Below are 17,826 nucleotides of genomic sequence, written 5' to 3' on the forward strand. Positions count from 1 at the left end.
GTTTTCAATTAGAATAAAATGAAAACTTAATTTTAATGGAGTGCATATAAATGAGATATCAAAAATCTCTATGTATTATTTTAGAGAAGAGGTAATAAAAATTGTTGGTGATAGTTAAGACAAATAATAGCCATAAGGGTAATAATGACCATTGTATGTATGCTTGTGGACTAAATAGCAGTAAGAGATAAAACTTTATATTTACTATGAAAAAACATAAAAGATTTTTACGCAAGAAAAGTGAGGTAAATGGTTATTCTAATGACATTAATTTGGGGATTGGCCTTGAAATGAAATTATCCTGAGAGGTAAAAGAAGATGTAAATAGTGAATGGTTGTACTGTGTTTGACTGCTGTTTGATTTTCCAAGGCAAGAAGGTAAAGACCACTGGAGATGGGAAGTTAAAGTAAAAAAGTAGTTTAAGAAATTATTAGGGGAGTGAAGGAGGTTGAAGCAAGAAAAAAATAATAAGCCAACAAACCAAAAATAACTTAAACACACAGAATAAATAGCAAGGAAGCAAAAAAGTAGCTTTGACAATATGAATATTTATTTCAAAGTAAGAAGAGAGAAGGCAGCAAGCAGGTAGTGAAGTCAGGTACTAGGACCCCAGCTCGTTGCTTACCCAGGTAGTCAGTCACTTCCTCAGCCAGAGGCCCACAGTCATGCAGTAGGGAAGGATCTGTCATCGTTAGGTTCACCGATTATCTTCTATCCCATTTTAGTTTCCCCCAAATTCCAGTTTTCTAACACAGAAAAGAATAATTGATTGAAGTTTTATTTCCTACTCCTATCACTGAAAACCGGTTCTGGCAATTTCTTCAGAGAAAGGACTCACAGTAAAAAGCAGGAAGGAAGGAAGCCTGAGCTGGTTACCCTGTGGGCGGTCAGTGTCTGACAGACAGAACTCAGGTGTGGTGTTTATACACTCATGAGTGTGCAGGAACCATGGCAGGGCCAAGACGAACGTCCTGGGCATCCAAGCGCAGTCATGGTGGTACCTCCAGCACTGCATTTGGTCAGAGGTCTATCTGCCACCCAGAACTCTTAGCCAACTTTGCAGAGAGTTTTCAGGGTGTGTGTGGTGGCGAGCCCCGATGCTCCACTAAGTACATGACAGTATCTGTTCCTTTTTCCCTTGTGGATAATTTATGGACATTCCCAGCAGAATTATGATCATTGAATCTCCTTCTACTCAGGGCTCCCAAGGACCAGCTGGAGAGCCAGGGATTCAGGTAAGCTACTTAACCAAGCTATTTGGCACCGCAAATCCACTTTGCTGACCTGGGGGGTAATTACTAAAGGACTGTCCTTATAAGTATCTATTTTTGCTCTTTTGCAGGGTCCTCGAGGTCTCCCTGGGTTGCCAGGAACTCCAGGGACCCCAGGGAATGATGTAAGAACAATGTTTACCCACTTCCCCTCTCCCCCAAACCTGTTTTAATCTGCTCTTATGCCAAGGTGCAAAGATTTGAACATGATGTTTCTGTTTTCAGGGAGCTCCAGGGAGGGATGGAAAGCCAGGTCTGCCAGGCCCCCCAGGTGACCCGGTATGTTGACAGACTGTGCCTGATTTATGTATCTTTAATGCACCCAGAAGCCAAACAGCCTACCAAGCAAGTTTTGCTGTCCAAACCAATTAGAATGCTCAGTGACTGCTTGGTGATTTTGTTTATCCCCATTATTTTCTAAAGGGGAAAAAAATTCAAGCTACATCAGCATTTTTGTGTGTGTGGTGAATACTTATTTCATGAGGGCATAATTCAGTTGTACAATTTTGCCCCAAATTGAACCTTGGCATATGTCTCAATCCCATGGAAAACTGAGTTAAAATACATAGCCACAGATTCTGTTCTTTCTAGTGCTAGTGACTAAATGAAATTCATTTTTCTAAATGAATGTTTGCGGATAAGTTTCCCACAATACGGTACATATCTATTGATTCTGTGGCTTTAAAAATGCTGAAATGATTAAATTACAAAACTGCCTTGAGTAGGCTCTTTCAAAATGGGTTTAGGCACTAAATGTGTGTTCAAAGTTTTATTTTAGGTTAAACTTTGCTTTGAGTGACAGTGAAATCCCTTTAAATAGCCTCAGAATCGGCAGTTATAATTTAAGAAGCCATATGGTACATGACATCGTATTAAGAATTTTGTATAATAAAATCCAGATCTAGCCTCTCAGTTCTAAGTCTCACAAATCCTTCTGCTTCTCACACTGTGCAGGGCTTACATGCCTTTATAAGCTATGTGCAGCGAGGTATTTTGGCCTTTAACTCCCCAATGTAGTGAATCATGTATGTATTGTCTGGGAGTCTAAAGCGTTATTGGGATTTATGGTGTCTCTCTGAAAGGACATTTTAAGACACGAGGGAGATTCTGCCTGAGTCTCCCAGTATCTTATTTTGCCTATCACCTAAGCCACCTATTGGCTCTTTTGAATTCAATGAGGAACAGCTTTAAGAGAAACATCCTGTACTTTCCATATTTCTCAACAGACTGATGATTTGCTTGGCAGAGGAATGGTTTCCTTTTAACAAATGATTTGTCTTTATGTATAATTTAAAACCAATAATATGTTAAGGTTGGCATGACGGTTGCCCGGCATGACTCAGAATTGAAACGATATGTGTTTCCGTGTTCATGGTAAAGAAATGGTATTTCTCTATTTCTCAAAAATGGTTATGAACTCTGTTAGTGTCCTGTATTTGTTTCTGAAGAGGAAGCCTCATGTTAGCCAACCATCGTGATGGCAATGGGAGGCTCTTAGAAGCTTTATGATGAGAAATCTCAGCAGCTCAGCATTTTGAGGGCATACATTTGTTGTATGTTTGTATTATAAGTGCCTGTATATGTCTAAATACCTGTATTTGGTTTTCTCTTCTTATCCACAGATTGCACTTCCTCTCTTGGGAGATATCGGGGCCTTATTCAAGGTATTCTGTTGCCGTGTAAGAAATTGTGTGCTAATTTCCAGAAAAAAAATCAGAAAGGAAATCTTTGCCAGAGGTTGAGTTAGCCTGAACTAAAATTCCATTTTTTTTTTTTTAACGGTAGAGCATCTTTCAGACAGAAAAAGGAACATGGATCCATCTGTATCTTGTGCCATTGGTACTAATCCCCTGACTCTCTTCTTTACTGGCCTCTCATATTGGGACTGGAGGGGTGGGGAGCCAGGGCGCAGGGAGGAGTGGGTAGTTCTGAGGTGAGCTGTGAGTTCTGAGGTGAGTGGGTAGTTCTGAGGTGAGCTGTGAGTTCTGAGGTGAGTGGATAGTTCTGAGGTGAGCTGTGAGTTCTGAGGTGAGTGGGTAGTTCTGAGGTGAGCTGTGAGTTCTGAGGTGAGCTGTGAGTTCTGAGGTGAGTGGGTAGTTCTGAGGTGAGCTGTGAGTTCTCAGGTGAGTGGGTAGTTCTGAGGTGAGCTGTGAATTCTGAGGTGAGTGGATAGTTCTGAGGTGAGCTGTGAGTTCTGAGGTGAGTGGGTAGTTCTGAGGTGAGCTGTGAGTTCTGAGGTGAGTGGATAGTTCTGAGGTGAGTGTGAGTTCTGAGGTGAGTGGGTAGTTCTGAGGTGAGCTGTGAGTTCTCAGGTGAGTGGGTAGTTCTGAGGTGAGCTGTGAGTTCTGAGGTGAGTGGGTAGTTCTGAAGTGACCTATGAGAGGAAAAGTGCCATTAACACCCTGAGCGGACTGTTTTCTCCCTGGAGTGAGCTCTCTCTTAATGGTGGTCACCACCCCCTGGGCTCTCCACTGTGAAACCCAGTCCTCCTCACAGTATCTGCCCTGGCCAGTCCAGAAGGAAAAGCTGCTCAAGAAACAGCCAGTTTGAAGGCTGAGTTTTATGTCATGGGATTTTACAAAGTGCCTTACAAAATTCCAAAGCTGACAATTACCCTAACACCTGTGACTCTACTAAATAAAAATAATCTCTACCTATTATCCACCTGCTAGGGAATTAATCTCACTGCCATTTTTTTCTGTAATACTTCCCTTTATTTTATTTGTAAAACAGATGGGGGAGGATGATAATGGAACATATGTAGGATATGTATTTGCCTGTTTCTTTGTGGAATGTTAAGACTGAACCCTTTACATTCCACTTAACTTCATGCACAGTATCTGTCAATGTATGAATGGACAGTATATTTATATACACACACATGGGCTACAGGGCTTCCCTGGTGGCTCAGCTGGTAAAGAATCCACCTGCAATGCAGGAGACCTGGGTTCAATCCCTGGGTTGGGAAGATCCCCTGGAGAAGGGAAAGGCTACCCACTCCACTGGAGAATTCCATGGACTGTATAGTCCATGGAGTTGCAAAGAGTTGGATACAACTGAGTGACTTTCACTTTCACATGGGCAACATGTATATATGTGTGATTTATTTTATATTCCTAGTATTTAGCCCTGGAGAAGGAAAAGGCAACCCACTCCAGTATTCTTGCCTGGAGAATCCTGTGGACTGCTGTCTGGTGGGCTGCTGTCCACCAGGTCACACAGAGTCGGACATGACTGAAGCGACTTAGCAGCAGCAATACAGTGGGAAAGAATCTGAAAAGATATATATCTATATATAACTGAATCACTTTGCTATGTACCTGAAATTAACACAGCATTGTAAGTCAACTATACTTCAGTTTTTAAAAAATCAATTGAATAATCCATTCTAAAATGTTACTATTTATTTCCAAAGTCTACAGATACAGTAATTCACCTTCTTTATACTTTTTGAAACAGGGAAAGCTTTTTGGTTCTCCTAAGTCCTTAAGCATCTTGCTACCTTCATAGTTTTTCAGATTTAATAGTTGTTGTCCTACAATTAGGTATGTGTTTCTTAACTCCTTACCAGCACATTAACTAAATGAAATGATCCTGGTGGTCAAATTGGTTTGGGAAACTTTGCACACTCCAACTCCTTCTAATGTTTTCCAGCACTAAGAAGGACCACCATAAAGAGAATTGTTCTAATCCAGCATTTTTTAGGCAAATTGCCTCAGAACCTTTTCAATACCATACAAAATTAGTCTTCCATGGAGCATATGTTTGGAAATCAAACTTGTCCTCATATGCACTGGGTCAAAATATTGGACTTGAATAATATGGGCTTTCTTGTCAATTTCTCATCAATGGCAAATTTTAGTTCCCACTTCATGTTTAAAGATTTTTCCACTTGGTTAAAAGGATGAAAGAATAGAGGCTTCTATTGTCCTACCTTTGGTCAATTGTTAAATTTAAACTATCTCCCCCACTCAGTGATCCCTATTTTATGCCTTTCCTGATCATATGTTTATAACAATGTATTTAAAAATAAGCCTCTGTAGAGCTTTACATGATAAGAACTTTATCTTGTGAGCTCAGACATCTAAATTCAAGCCTTTCCAGATCAGCTAAAGATTACAGAGAAGGGGACGGAAAGGTAATTCCACTTAGATTTCCTATCTGCACTTGGATTTGACTTAGAAGTCAAGTCCAAGTCACTCAAGTAATTATTTCCCACATGAGTGCTTCAACTAACAAAATGTTAGAAAGCTATGTATAGGTTTCCAACTGATTGGGCTCTCAGAAGGAAAAATCCTGTCTTCACAGCTTTCTCTTTCTTTCTTTTTTAAGGATTTATGCTCTTGGTTGTATGAGCTCTGTGATCTTGCTGATTATTCCAAACTTTATTGCCACCTCTTTTTTAACATGCTGCTAAGCATTTGGAACTCTACATCCTTGAATTATGAGTTTATCTTTTTTTTTTTTTGGCCACACCATGAGACATGTGGGATCTTAGTTCCCCGACCAGGTATCAGACCTGCGACCCCTGCATTGGCAGCATGGAGTCTTAACCACTGGACAATGAGGAGAGTGCACTGAGTTTATCTTTTAAGATAGTTTTTGCCCCCCCAAAAGTAGTCATTCTAACCGATTAAATTATAGAATGACATAGCAGTGGCCGTCATTCAGCTCTCACAAAGGTTCAGATAGAAGTTCAAATCCAATCAGAGCTCACTTTTATACATTACTGTGATGAATCTCTAAGTGATCTTATCTCTATCCTCATTAGAATTTCTGTGGCAACTGCCAAGCCAGTGTCCCTGGGCTGAAAAGCAACAAAGGAGAAGAATCAGGTGCTGGTGAGCCCGGAAAGTTTGATTCTGCAGCCCGGAAGGTAAGAAGGCGAGGCTTGAGTGTGGACCAGGGGACCCTGGAAGTCCCACATGGTGCCTTCACTTACCTGCGACTGCTCTGTCCTCTAGGGCGATCTAGGGCCACGGGGTCCTCCAGGAATCCCAGGCAGAGAAGGACCAAAGGTAGGGAAATCTCTCTTCTGTGCAGCCTTCAGTTTGGGGTTAAAAAAAAATAATCCATTTTAAAATACAGTACCTTTTCTAAAAATATCTTGGAAAAGCCGTTTGCATATGTCATGTATTTGTTTCCCAATTCTGTCCAAATGACAGGCCCCAAGTGTCCTTAGAAGGATATTTTCATTTTTCCAAAGATGACAAAATGACTGAGCATACTAACTAAATGTATTGTCTTTCTAGGGGAGCAAAGGCGAGCGGGGCTACCCTGGCGTGCCTGGGGAGAAAGGTGATGAGGTAACAGACTCCTCTGACCATGGAATCCTCCCACTGAGCCTTCATACACAGGACACAACAAAAGGACATCAGTTTCCCTACAGTTCATGTCTGATGCTAAACAAATAAAAACAAAAACAGTGTTTTTTCCCAAATGTTAGCACATTTTAAATAATATGTTGATGTTTGTTGTCAGTGGTCCAGTTTTTGGGACAAGGAAATTTAAGCACAAAGTTAACATATCAGTTAATTGATATGTTTTCATGCAGGAGGTAAAAATTCTAGGTCTCTCAAGACAAAAGCAAGAAGAAAGAGGAAACTTACTGAAAAGAATCCTAAAGGAGCTCATAGAATTGAAGGGCTAGTTAGCAACCAGCCTAGGGCTAAGGGCAGCTCCAGAACTCAGTAGAACTTCCTGGTCCTCTGCCTTAACGTGACTCAATTTCAATGACCTTGGTCTGTCTGTATCTCTGCTCAACTTTCAAACTCATGCGAGGAAAACACACACACACACACACACACACACATCAAAAGGGTCTGCCTGGACTGCTTTTAATCATCTGCTCACCCTCCCACTAAGGTTCAAAGTCAAATGTGCTTTTGAGATGGTGATATAATTTTCTGACTCTCAGCCATGCCGATCTCAGGATAGCATTCTTTCCTGCATAATTCACATTAACTCTTAGAAAAACCAATTAGGATGATGAATTGTTGTTAGTTTAAACAGTTTTGATACTAATAATTCTTAATGAAAGTGGGTAAGCCATCTGGCATATATTAACCTTGATGTTAGTGTAGAAAATCATGACAATATAAAGTAGATGTATTTTTGAGCTGGAGTTATATATTTCACATTATAAATTACCATGTTATTGTTTTTAATTAATGTTGATTCTATTCAAGAAGACAGTAAGGATTGGCTTGTTTTTTTCCAAGTTAAAAATTGAGGAGCAAAGAAATACATTTATTTTCATCCATAAATAAAAGAGTAAAGGCATTTTATTTTCGAAATAAGGAAGAGTTATTGAGCTTTTGCATCTTCATGCTCCACAGAAAGTTGCACTAAAGTACAAGCATAGTATCTGATTTTAATAGTCTAACAGCTTTTAACTGCCTAGGTTCAAGAAGTAGGCTTTAAAGGCAATTGAGAAAGTAATAGCAAAAAGATCAGGAAATAATTGGAATTCGGGTTTTTTTTATAAGTGACTCTAAATTAAATTTATTAGAAGTTAACTTTTATTGATTCTGCAGTGAACTGAACCCCTCCTTAATTCCTCCACTATTTTAGTGTGCTTTTCCTTAAGTACAACTTGTGGATTTCTTTAACACAGGGTACACAGATCTTGCACAAGACTCTTAGACATTCAATTCCAGCTAGTTCATAAGGAGATTGTTTTTCATTGTTTCTTCACATCACGTGAAAAGTATGAATACACCTGAGGTAATATACAACTCAGTTGGGCCTTTCGGAAGGTATGGGTCAATGCAGTTTGTTTCTCTCTGACAGATGGGAAATACTGAATATTATCTTGTCTTCTTGGACTCAGATACTCCCTGAAATTTTAATTTGTTGATTTGTTGATTTGTTTAAGTAAATGAAACTTTGCCCAAGAACATATATATTGCCAACTGGCCAAGAAATTATCCTATTTTAATACACACATAACAGTCCATGGGGGTCGCAAGAGTTGGACATGACTTAGCAACTAAACCACCACCACCAATATCTAATTACAAGACCTAAGATGTCTGTCCTACCCTTACTGGAAAAGATATAGAATGACATCACACTGTCTCTTTGAGGAATTCCCAATTACTATTTAATAATGATCATAGTCCATTTGGAAACTTAAAGAGAAGAGTTGCCTATTGTTCTTGCTTTTACAAAGGGGACATTGCCCTCTGTCCAGTCGTTACAGATGCTCTGTCACAGCTCAAGGTAACAAACTGGCAGACACTGATAGGGCACAGACTCACCTCTTACAGTCAGAGGGGATTCTTGCTTGGAATGCAGGTCTTTTTTACAGTATTTTAGAATAATAATCAATAAGTGGGACTTGCAGAATATCTTCAGCCATAAATTGCAGCAGTGGAAAAATAAATATTCTTGATAGCAACTGAGCTATGAATGGTAAAATCAAAATATTAGAACAGGGAAAGAACTTAGTTCTAATGATCCTTGACTATCTATGCAATAAATTTTAATTTGTATTTTAGTTTGGTACAATATGCTAAATTGACTGTCTTACTCTTTAATATGTATTTGTCTTCTTTAATGACGTTCTTGTCTTCTAAAATTATCTTCTTGCCCTTTATACATCCACAGTAACTTTTACCCTTAGTACAGAATTTCAGCTTGTTCAGAGAAAGACTGCTGAGAACGATTTTTTTATTTATGGACTGAGGTTTATTTTAAAGTTTAATGTGGTCATCAAAGGTTAATGAGTCCCAAGCTTATAAATTAGACTACCTAAAGACTCAGCATCTCTAGACTGATTCAGTCTTGAGACTAAAAGTAGCAAAAAGAAGAATACATAAGAACATACATATCTTATACATGTACATATAGAGAGAATTTTATGAAAATGTGGCTATTTTGAGATAAAGCAATTTGTGGCACACCATTTATAATCTCTAGATTCTTAGAGGTCCATTCCCAAAGGAATTTTTTTTTCGTTTTCACTTATAACCCCATAAACAAGTTAATAGTGGGGGAATAAAAAGAGTCTAAACAGCATGCTAATGTGCACCACCCGCAGATGCATACACGTGTGCGTGCACACACACACACACAGAGCATTGCCACTGAGGACGAACCCATCTTGAAGAAAGTTTAGATCCACATTCTTTAACACAAGTGTGCCTAAGGTTCTACCCAAGACTCTTATTACAGGAGGCATTTCAGCACTCCCAAGAAGTGCTGCTGCTTTTCTTCCAGCATTTCTTCCCCTCCTATCACATGAAAAACCTGAAGGAATATATGATCCCATTAGGCATTAGATGGACATATTCCGTAGAGCTTGATCCTTGATCCCAGTAATGCAGTGAACCCTGACCCTGTGCAACCCTGCTCTTCTAGGGCTCCCATAAACAGCTATGTAGCAATTAACCATGTAGCAATTCTACCATGGTCACTGTGTCTGATATTTACAATGTGTACCACATGTGTTGGAGAAGGCAATGGCACCCCACTCCAGTACTCTTGCCTGGAAAATCCCATGGACTGCGGAGCCTGGTAGGCTGCAGTCCATGGGGTCGCTAAGAGTCGGACACAACTGAGTGACTTCACTTTCACTTTTCCCTTTCACGCATTGGAGAAGAAAATGGCGGCCCACTCCAGTGTTCTTGCCTAGAGAATCCCAGGGACGGGGAGCCTGGTGGGCTTCCATCTATGGGGTCACAGAGTCGGACACGACTGAAGCGACAGCAGCAGCAGCAGCAACCACATGTGTATTTCATCACAGTAAAAAGAAAGGGAACGTACGATAGCAATGAATGATTTGGCACTATAAAAGGATTACTTAGTAAAGAAAATTGAATCCTGAAGAAGTGGAACCATTCAAAATAGAACTTGATACATCATATGGTTATCTGAGATAATAAATGGGTATTTTAAAGTATATTTTTCTCATCAAAGAAGTCATCTGAGTTTCTTATGGAAAATCTGAGAAATATACAAAAAGAGTAAAAGTTACTCCAATTTGTGCTTCTCAGACTGTTGGTAACATGTATACCTGTGGTGGATTCATTTTGATATTTGGCAAAACTAATACAATTATGTAAAGTTTAAAAATAAAATAAAAAAAAAAAAAAAGTCCTATTGTGGTCCACAATCTCGGATCCACAATTCCAAAGCTCAAATGCCTCTGAAAACCTGAGAAATTTTTCCCAAGTTTGGATTAAATTTCTTCGGCAGAAAAATGTGACCTGACGTCAAATGGAGCCAATCTATGTATCCCATTTGGTGAGAATATCATGTGTTTTGCAATAGAAATTATTGCGTGTTCATTAGTGGGTGCTGCCTTAAGTGCCACTGGGAGTATTATGTAATACCAGTATAAGCACATGTGTTTCCTTTAAAACAAATCTGAAAATTCAGTACTCTGAAACACATCTGATATAAAGTTTCCAGATAAGACATTATGAGCCTCCATCAGTCTCATCTCTCAGGAACTGCATTTCTAATTTTTTTAATAATTTGGACCTTACCCTATGTAACATTTTGTAACTTTCCCTTTTTCTATACTATTCAATAGCTTTTGAAATATTATTTTAATAGTGAAATAGTTCATATTTTGAGCTTATTTAAATATAATATTCTGTTGCTGACATATCTGATAAAGGAGCAAATCAATTACATAAATTATCAGTTAATCTTTGCAATTCTTCCTTGAATATATAAATGTATCCAGTGTAACTAGCATGATGCTACAAATCTAAGACAGAGCAAGAGAGGCTTTGTGTTCACTTTTATGCTTAAGCCACTAAAGGATTCCAAATTTAAATTCACTGATGAGCCAAATTTCTCAAAATGAACTGGCCAGCTAAACTAAATACGATATCATAACACAGATTCCATTGTTCCACTAGTTGAATGAAGTGTTCGTTTAATCATGTATTTCTTTGATGGCATTCTGCTCCTCTGAAATTTGTATTTTCATGCTTTAGCAGTGCCGGCTTCTCAAAGATGTTATTGATGATTCTGAGGATATGTGAAATGTGAGATCAAAAATATTCAATGAATCATCAAACACATTAAATTATGTTCATTACAGATGCCATGCATGCCACAGCATTTTAGCTCAACATCCTTATTCTTAGAAAGTGGGTCTTTGCACATGACAAACACCTTGTTTCTTGATTAGCCAACATAGATGTTTTGTTTTCAATAGTCAAAATATTTGCTGAGCTAAATGCTTTGTTTCCAATGAGATAACAGATTTTATGGCAGGAACTCTGTCTTCTAGGGTCTTCAAGGAATTCCAGGCCTTCCAGGTGCTCCTGGCCCTACAGGACCGCCTGTAAGTATTTGCTACAACTGTTTCACTCACAACTCGTGTCTGCTGAGATGATGCCATGAACTAATACTCCTCCTTGCTTTTTTGTTCTCCATTCCTCCACGTAAATTTTTCAAGCATTGCCTGGAAAAGTAGCATCTGATGTCTTGGATTTTTGTTAGTGTTACCTGAGGCTGCTAGGGATTGTGGAGACTTGTCTGTGATTAAGCAAGTCAATTTGAATAGAAGTTGGATATAGAAAAGAACATTATCTCTTTTAGTTATAATTTTTTGGCATTGACCTTTGGGATACTCAGATGGTTACACCTTACATGTTAAGCACCATAAACTAAGAATTCATTCTCTGGATGGAAAAGAAAAAAATGGGTCAGGGATTATCAGATTCAATTTCATTTTATTCAAATTTATGAATTAAAATATGCTCTGCTTTAGTTGGCACCTTTTTTCACTGTCCCTCAAACACAGTATCACATTCTTTGTGTCTTTAGGTATCCTGTTTTCTTAAAACAGAAATCTCTTTTCTTTTCCTGCCTGTTAAACCCAATCTCTCCATAAAGCAGAGCGCAAAACTAGGGTTGCTGGTTAAAATATTGGATCTAAGGTTAAATTTTAATTTCATATAAATAAATGGTTTCATAGCATGTTTGTCCCAAATATTGTATTTTTATTGGTTAAATCTAGCAATCCTATTCAAGCCTCAATTTTTGCAATCCTCCTCTCCTTAGAGTTCCTATGCAAATGGTATGTAGGAATGTAATCATGATCCTTAATGTTTTGAATCATGGATTTGCCATAATGAAAATTTTACCGTTCATGTTTTCACCGCAGTTATATTGAACAAAGCTGAGTCTAAATTGTAGGCTAAAATTAAAAGTTAAGAGCAAAAATTGTGAAAGGAATCATGGAAATTATAGCTAACTGTTCTCAAAAAAGATTTTAAATTAAATTTTGTTTTCCATTGGTAAAATGCAGATCGCATAACTCAATATGCACCTTGTTAATTCTGCTCTATGAAGTATTAAAATGTTGATCACTACCAAAATTATAGCTCATTTAGGAAGGCATAATGTTATGTAAATTGCCATTTAAACAGCAAGGCTAAATTTTTAAATGTATTAAAAGGTTCCAATTAAGGTCATTAAATGTGGTTAGCCAAGGTGAAAAAGCGACCACAAATACAAATTTTTTCCTTCCAAGGGCTTATCAGCAGGATACAGCTGCAGTATCAGCCTGAAGAAATATAAGCTTATAGGACTGATTTAATTATGATCAAATGACCTTCAAAATGTATCAGTTTGAGCAACCAACTTCCAACATGCTTGGCTTTTCTTGTTGTTTCGGTAACAAACTTAGTTTTGTGTTTTACAGGGCTTATTAGGAAGAACGGGACACCCTGGCCCCATGGGAACAAAGGGTGACAAGGTACAGAGGGAATATCTCACTTACTGTCCAAACTAGGGTTTGGGGTGGATGCAAGGTAAGACCACTTTTAGAGAAAGTCTGGAAAATCAAGCAAAGCTTCAAAGTAGGACAGGTGTCAGGGAAGGGGGCTTGGAAGGACATAGGTCCCGAAATTGGTCTGAATACAAGAGATATGCTCCCAGGGAAAAGGATGAATAGAATGTGGGTACCACATGCCAGCTCCAGGCTGTATACTAGGTCCTGGGCATCCACTGTGTGAAGGACAGGGCGAGAGCCACCTCTTGACGATAGCAGGAAGGTAGGTAGTATCGGGGCATCCAGCCACAGGTGCCAAGGCTCCCAACAGCTCACAGCTCTCAGCATCAGGATTCCAGTAACTGATGGGCTTGCTGAGGAAATCTGCAAGTTTCATCCTTTGAGAGTCATAGGGGAAGTCCTCTAAAGAACCATCACAGCTTGCTTCATGGGGAGTCCAGTCAATGAGTCAGCAGGGAAGGGCAGCAAAAGAGGGGTCTCAGCAGGAAGTTCACACGGTACCCGATTTAATATCTGAAGCCCCCCACCACCGCCCACCACAGTGTGATAGAGCCAGCACCTGAGTTACGTGGACTAACTATTCAGATTCGAGAAATTTAAGAATCAGGAATCCATGAGCCGCTTCAGTGGCTCATACCCCGAAATGCCCACAATGGGCATAATGGCATCAAAGAGCAGAGGAATCCCCCTCCCCCAAATTGAAAAGCGACCGTGTGCATATTCTAGACAGTCTCACACATTTTTCTCTGATAGCATCCTAGGGAGTTTGCCCAGCCCCACCAGCCTTTTCTCCATGTTCTTGATGGAAATTATTCTGTTGGAGATTTGCCTTTTGAGGTTAATGGGAATTCCACACAGAGATGAGCTTTGGGCCACAGTCGAGAATGAAAATATGACTTTTAATTGTGCCAGAAAAAAAAAAGTCCTTTCAGTAGGCACATGTTTTCCTTGTTTGTTGTCCTCTTGCAGTTCAGGAGAACCATGACATAATTCTCTGAAGGGCTCTGCCGGCAGCCTGCAGGACCTGATTTGTCTTAGAGAGAAACATGTAGTACACTCATTGTTACTCAGCCTCAGGGAGATACATGGCAAGAAAATCTTTACAGTTGGTCTTTATTGATAAAGACACAATCAGGAGGTTTATATGACTATTTGGTTTATAATGAAAAAAATGGGGAGATTGAAATGAAACCCATCAAATTTATGAAAATGGACTAAAATCCCTCAAAATTCTTGAGCATGATAAGTAAGAATTTACTCTCTGATTCTTCTTTAATTAACCATTTCTTGCCATTGCCCCTGATAATCAAGAGACTAGAAGATTGTTAGAGGCTATTCTTTTAAAAAAAAAAAAAAAAGCAGTTACAGGAAGAACTGGTTAAAGACACCAAAGGGAGTATCGTGCCTCTGCTTATCATGGACTAATAACCAGCCTATGTTTTATAAAAATACAAGTCAAATCCCAAGTTTCAAGTTTCAGCTTGAATTCATTTTTCAAAGATGTCGTTTTCAGTCTGCCTTGCCTGGAAGCAGAATGTCTGAGGCTGTTTATGTTGTATAGAATGTTTCCTTTAAATAGCACTGTCCCTCGGTCACCTCTGCTCAAGGGGACACGCCTGACATTAACTTAGGTAGTGAGAGAGGTTTCTCCCCCTGCAGACACAACTCAGATTGTTATTTTCCACTTTAGTTAAAGTATGTGGATGCCCCCTCTGGTTCCCCAAAGATGAAGGTGGTGGGGTGAGGATCTGCCCCAGAGAGCCGAGTCCCTGAGCCATCCCCACTTGCAGGAAGTCTGCTTTGCACCCGGAGGTGGGGAGAGTTCCCCCAGTTGCGCTCAAAGCCCAGGACCTCATCGCCTGGTTGCCTGGCTCCATCTGAAAATAAGCTTTGTCCCTGGGGGTCAAACGTTGAAGATCTGAATGCCTGTGGGAAAAGACATTTAACTTTCCTGTGGGCTAGTAATTCCCCAGGTGAAGAAAAAAGCCGAGCTGAATAAGACTTTGCAAGGCTGACAAAATGGCAAGTCATATCAGTTTCAGAATGTCTGGTTCATAAACCTGGGGTAGAAACGTCTGTCACTGATGTTGGTCTGTCTACCCTTCACAGGGCAGTGAGGGGCCCCCTGGGAGACCTGGACCGCCTGGACCACCTGTGAGTCGTTTCATGTTTAAAACATAAATGCATGCTTCTCCTTGAGGCTTTTTATAAGCAGTAAAGTCCTATTGTCTAGAACAAGGAACTATATTCAGTATCCTGCAATAAACATATCATAATGGAAAAAGTGGAGGGGGGAAGCCTTTTGTAAAGGTGTTGGACTTCAAGGATAAAAGTCGTCTGAGTTTTATGTATGAATTTGAATGGCAGCCAGTATGGCTTGGGGAGCTCTGACTCCCTGTGAGCTCAGCCCTGAGGCACAGCGCTCAGGTTTGCATACTGTGGGCCTCCCTGCTGTGGGCTCAGTTCACCTGGGGGTGCCTGACTCACCACTTCCTGCCGAGGGGATGCTCGAAAAGTCATTTAACCTCAATGAGCCTCATTCATGGAAAATAGAGGGGCCATAAAGAGATCCCTTCCAGCAATGTGAGATGATAGAAAAATTGTGTTGTGCTGTGTGTGTTTATTACTATCCATGATGCCTGAGATGCTAGGAAACTCTATTTATACAGCGCTTAGTGAATGAAATGTACAAGGGCCATCAGTGTTCTCCTCAGGGCTGAGACAGATGTTGTCAGGAGGCTGGGGAGAAGACAGGTGCCTCTCCCTGGAGCAAGTCTGCCCTCAAGTGGGGTCTCGCTTGAACAGCATCTCAGCTTCCATCTCGCCGAATGTTCCTTCCCATTGGCCTCAGAGGGAGAGTTTAAGAAGCCAAACTCACCCAAAGCGGGCAGAAGTCATCTGTGACTTTTTTTGGAGAAAAATAATCGAAAGTTTAATAACATGTGCACCTCTTATATACAAGGGAAACATCCAGGAAAACTGGGTAACTCCCTGAAATGGCCCAAGTCATCACCTGAAATACCGTCTTCACCAAAAAGCAAAAGAAAGGAAGTGTATGTTGTTGTGCCGATTTATGTCTTAGCTTTCTCCATTGGTAAGTTTCTTGAGATTCCGAAGACAACAAAGATAGGTTGCTTGTCTGTGTGCTTTGCACACTTCAGTGAAGACATCAGCATCTGTTTTCCTAAACCTGCTCTTCATTTTACTTACCTTCTCCCTTGACACGGAAGCAGGGCAGACAGCACCTGAGGCTCAAACACTAAAATGCACTCCCTCCCTAGTGGACAGCACAGCAAACTGCAACAGGAGCCCACAAAGGGGACCTGTATTTTACAATGGACTTAAGAAATCGCCCTTCCTCCTCCCACCTGGATTCTCCATAGCTATTTATTCTTCAAAACAAATTAAATGCTGTCTCTCCTGGGAACCCTCCCACCCTGGCCCTAGAAATCTCAGACAAAAGTATCCTTTGCCCTCCAGGACTATATACAGTAGACATTCAGCATTTGTCAAACTGCTGAATTGAATTGTCAAATGGATGAGTGAAGAACTAAAGGAATAAATGAACAAAGCTTTTTTCCTTCCTTCACAAGTGTTTGCAGGATGCACGCAGGTCACGTGCCCTGAGCACTGCTGGCTACCATGGTCCAAAAGCAGGGCAATGAAGGACCTTCAGTTTTGCAGCTAAAATGTGGAAATCACAGTAAAGGAAAATGCAAGTTATTGATTCTATGGGGATTTAAAAAAAAAAAAAAGGCTAAAAGATCTGAACTAAAATTTTCATGTGCAAATTTTTCCTGAATGCTAAAATATATGACTATGAAAGCCTCTCAAATGAGTTCTCTTTAAAGTGTTAGCCTGGGACTTGATTCACAGATCAATTTTATTAGGAAGTTTCTATTCCCTATTGTTTTAAAGTATATAATTTTGTAGTACATCCACACAGGGTTGTGTATAAAATCGTATCCCCTGTTTCTCTTAATTTTCTATTCAGTATGAAAAGACTGTGGGAAAAAATTACCTTTCAGTAGCCAAATTGTTCCCTATTCACATCTTCATCAGCACTCCTGTATTATGGCCTGCAGGTCAGCAGGCTGTAAACAGTTAGCATAAATAGGCAATTCAGAAACTGAATTTTAACGAGCAAATAATATTTTCCTCTGAATACATTAGTGTCTCATCTGTCAAATCAGTACATTCATCATAGTCCTGCAGAAAGTGTGTGTGTGTGCTCCAGGTGGAGCTCGCGTGCCTTTGGGATTTTTTCCTCTACATTTGCTTTAGAAAAACCAAAAATGGAAACACTGTTATTTTTACTGATAGCATTAAGCTCAGTTTCTAAAATAGAATAGGAAAAATATCATTTGGTAAAACAACAAAGTTAGAGACTCTCACTGTTAACGTAAAAGAATAATTCCGTATCTCATTTCTCCTCAAGGGTGTACCATTCAATGAAGGGAATGGAATGAGCAGTTTATATAAAATCCAGGTATTTACTTTTCTAATTATGTAAAGTCACTTTCTGGTTCCAGGTTACTACAAATTCGTCTCACCTTTTTCTTTCTCTTTTGAAGGGAGGTGTGAACGCTCCCAGTTACCCAGGGCCCCCCGGCCCCCCTGTGAGTATAGTTGTTTATCATGAAGCCTATTTTCACTGAACAGTCACATATACACAACAAAAAGACATCCTAAGGTCACTGAAAATTATGCATTAGAAATATAACCAAAATGTTCTGCAGGAGGAAATAAATGAAACCAATAATAATAAGATTGTACACAAAATAAAGAAAAAT

At 39.7% G+C, this 17,826-nt stretch overlaps 1 protein-coding gene across 1 annotated transcript in view; it reads left to right on the plus strand.

Moving 5' to 3' along the window:
* COL19A1 (collagen type XIX alpha 1 chain) overlaps window positions 1-17,826 on the plus strand; it is a 437,433-nt gene that overhangs the window by 365,536 nt on the left and 54,071 nt on the right. The window contains exons 27-38 of the mRNA XM_061427130.1: window positions 1,201-1,236; window positions 1,344-1,397; window positions 1,498-1,551; window positions 2,895-2,936; window positions 6,044-6,148; window positions 6,237-6,290; window positions 6,525-6,578; window positions 11,525-11,578; window positions 12,944-12,997; window positions 15,143-15,187; window positions 17,472-17,522; window positions 17,608-17,652. Coding sequence (XP_061283114.1) covers window positions 1,201-1,236; window positions 1,344-1,397; window positions 1,498-1,551; window positions 2,895-2,936; window positions 6,044-6,148; window positions 6,237-6,290; window positions 6,525-6,578; window positions 11,525-11,578; window positions 12,944-12,997; window positions 15,143-15,187; window positions 17,472-17,522; window positions 17,608-17,652 — 648 coding nt within the window. The remainder of the gene's footprint in view (window positions 1-1,200; window positions 1,237-1,343; window positions 1,398-1,497; window positions 1,552-2,894; window positions 2,937-6,043; window positions 6,149-6,236; window positions 6,291-6,524; window positions 6,579-11,524; window positions 11,579-12,943; window positions 12,998-15,142; window positions 15,188-17,471; window positions 17,523-17,607; window positions 17,653-17,826) is intronic.

Source organism: Bos javanicus, chromosome 9, assembly GCF_032452875.1.
Source record: "Bos javanicus breed banteng chromosome 9, ARS-OSU_banteng_1.0, whole genome shotgun sequence".
Classification (NCBI taxonomy): Eukaryota; Metazoa; Chordata; class Mammalia; order Artiodactyla; family Bovidae; genus Bos; species Bos javanicus.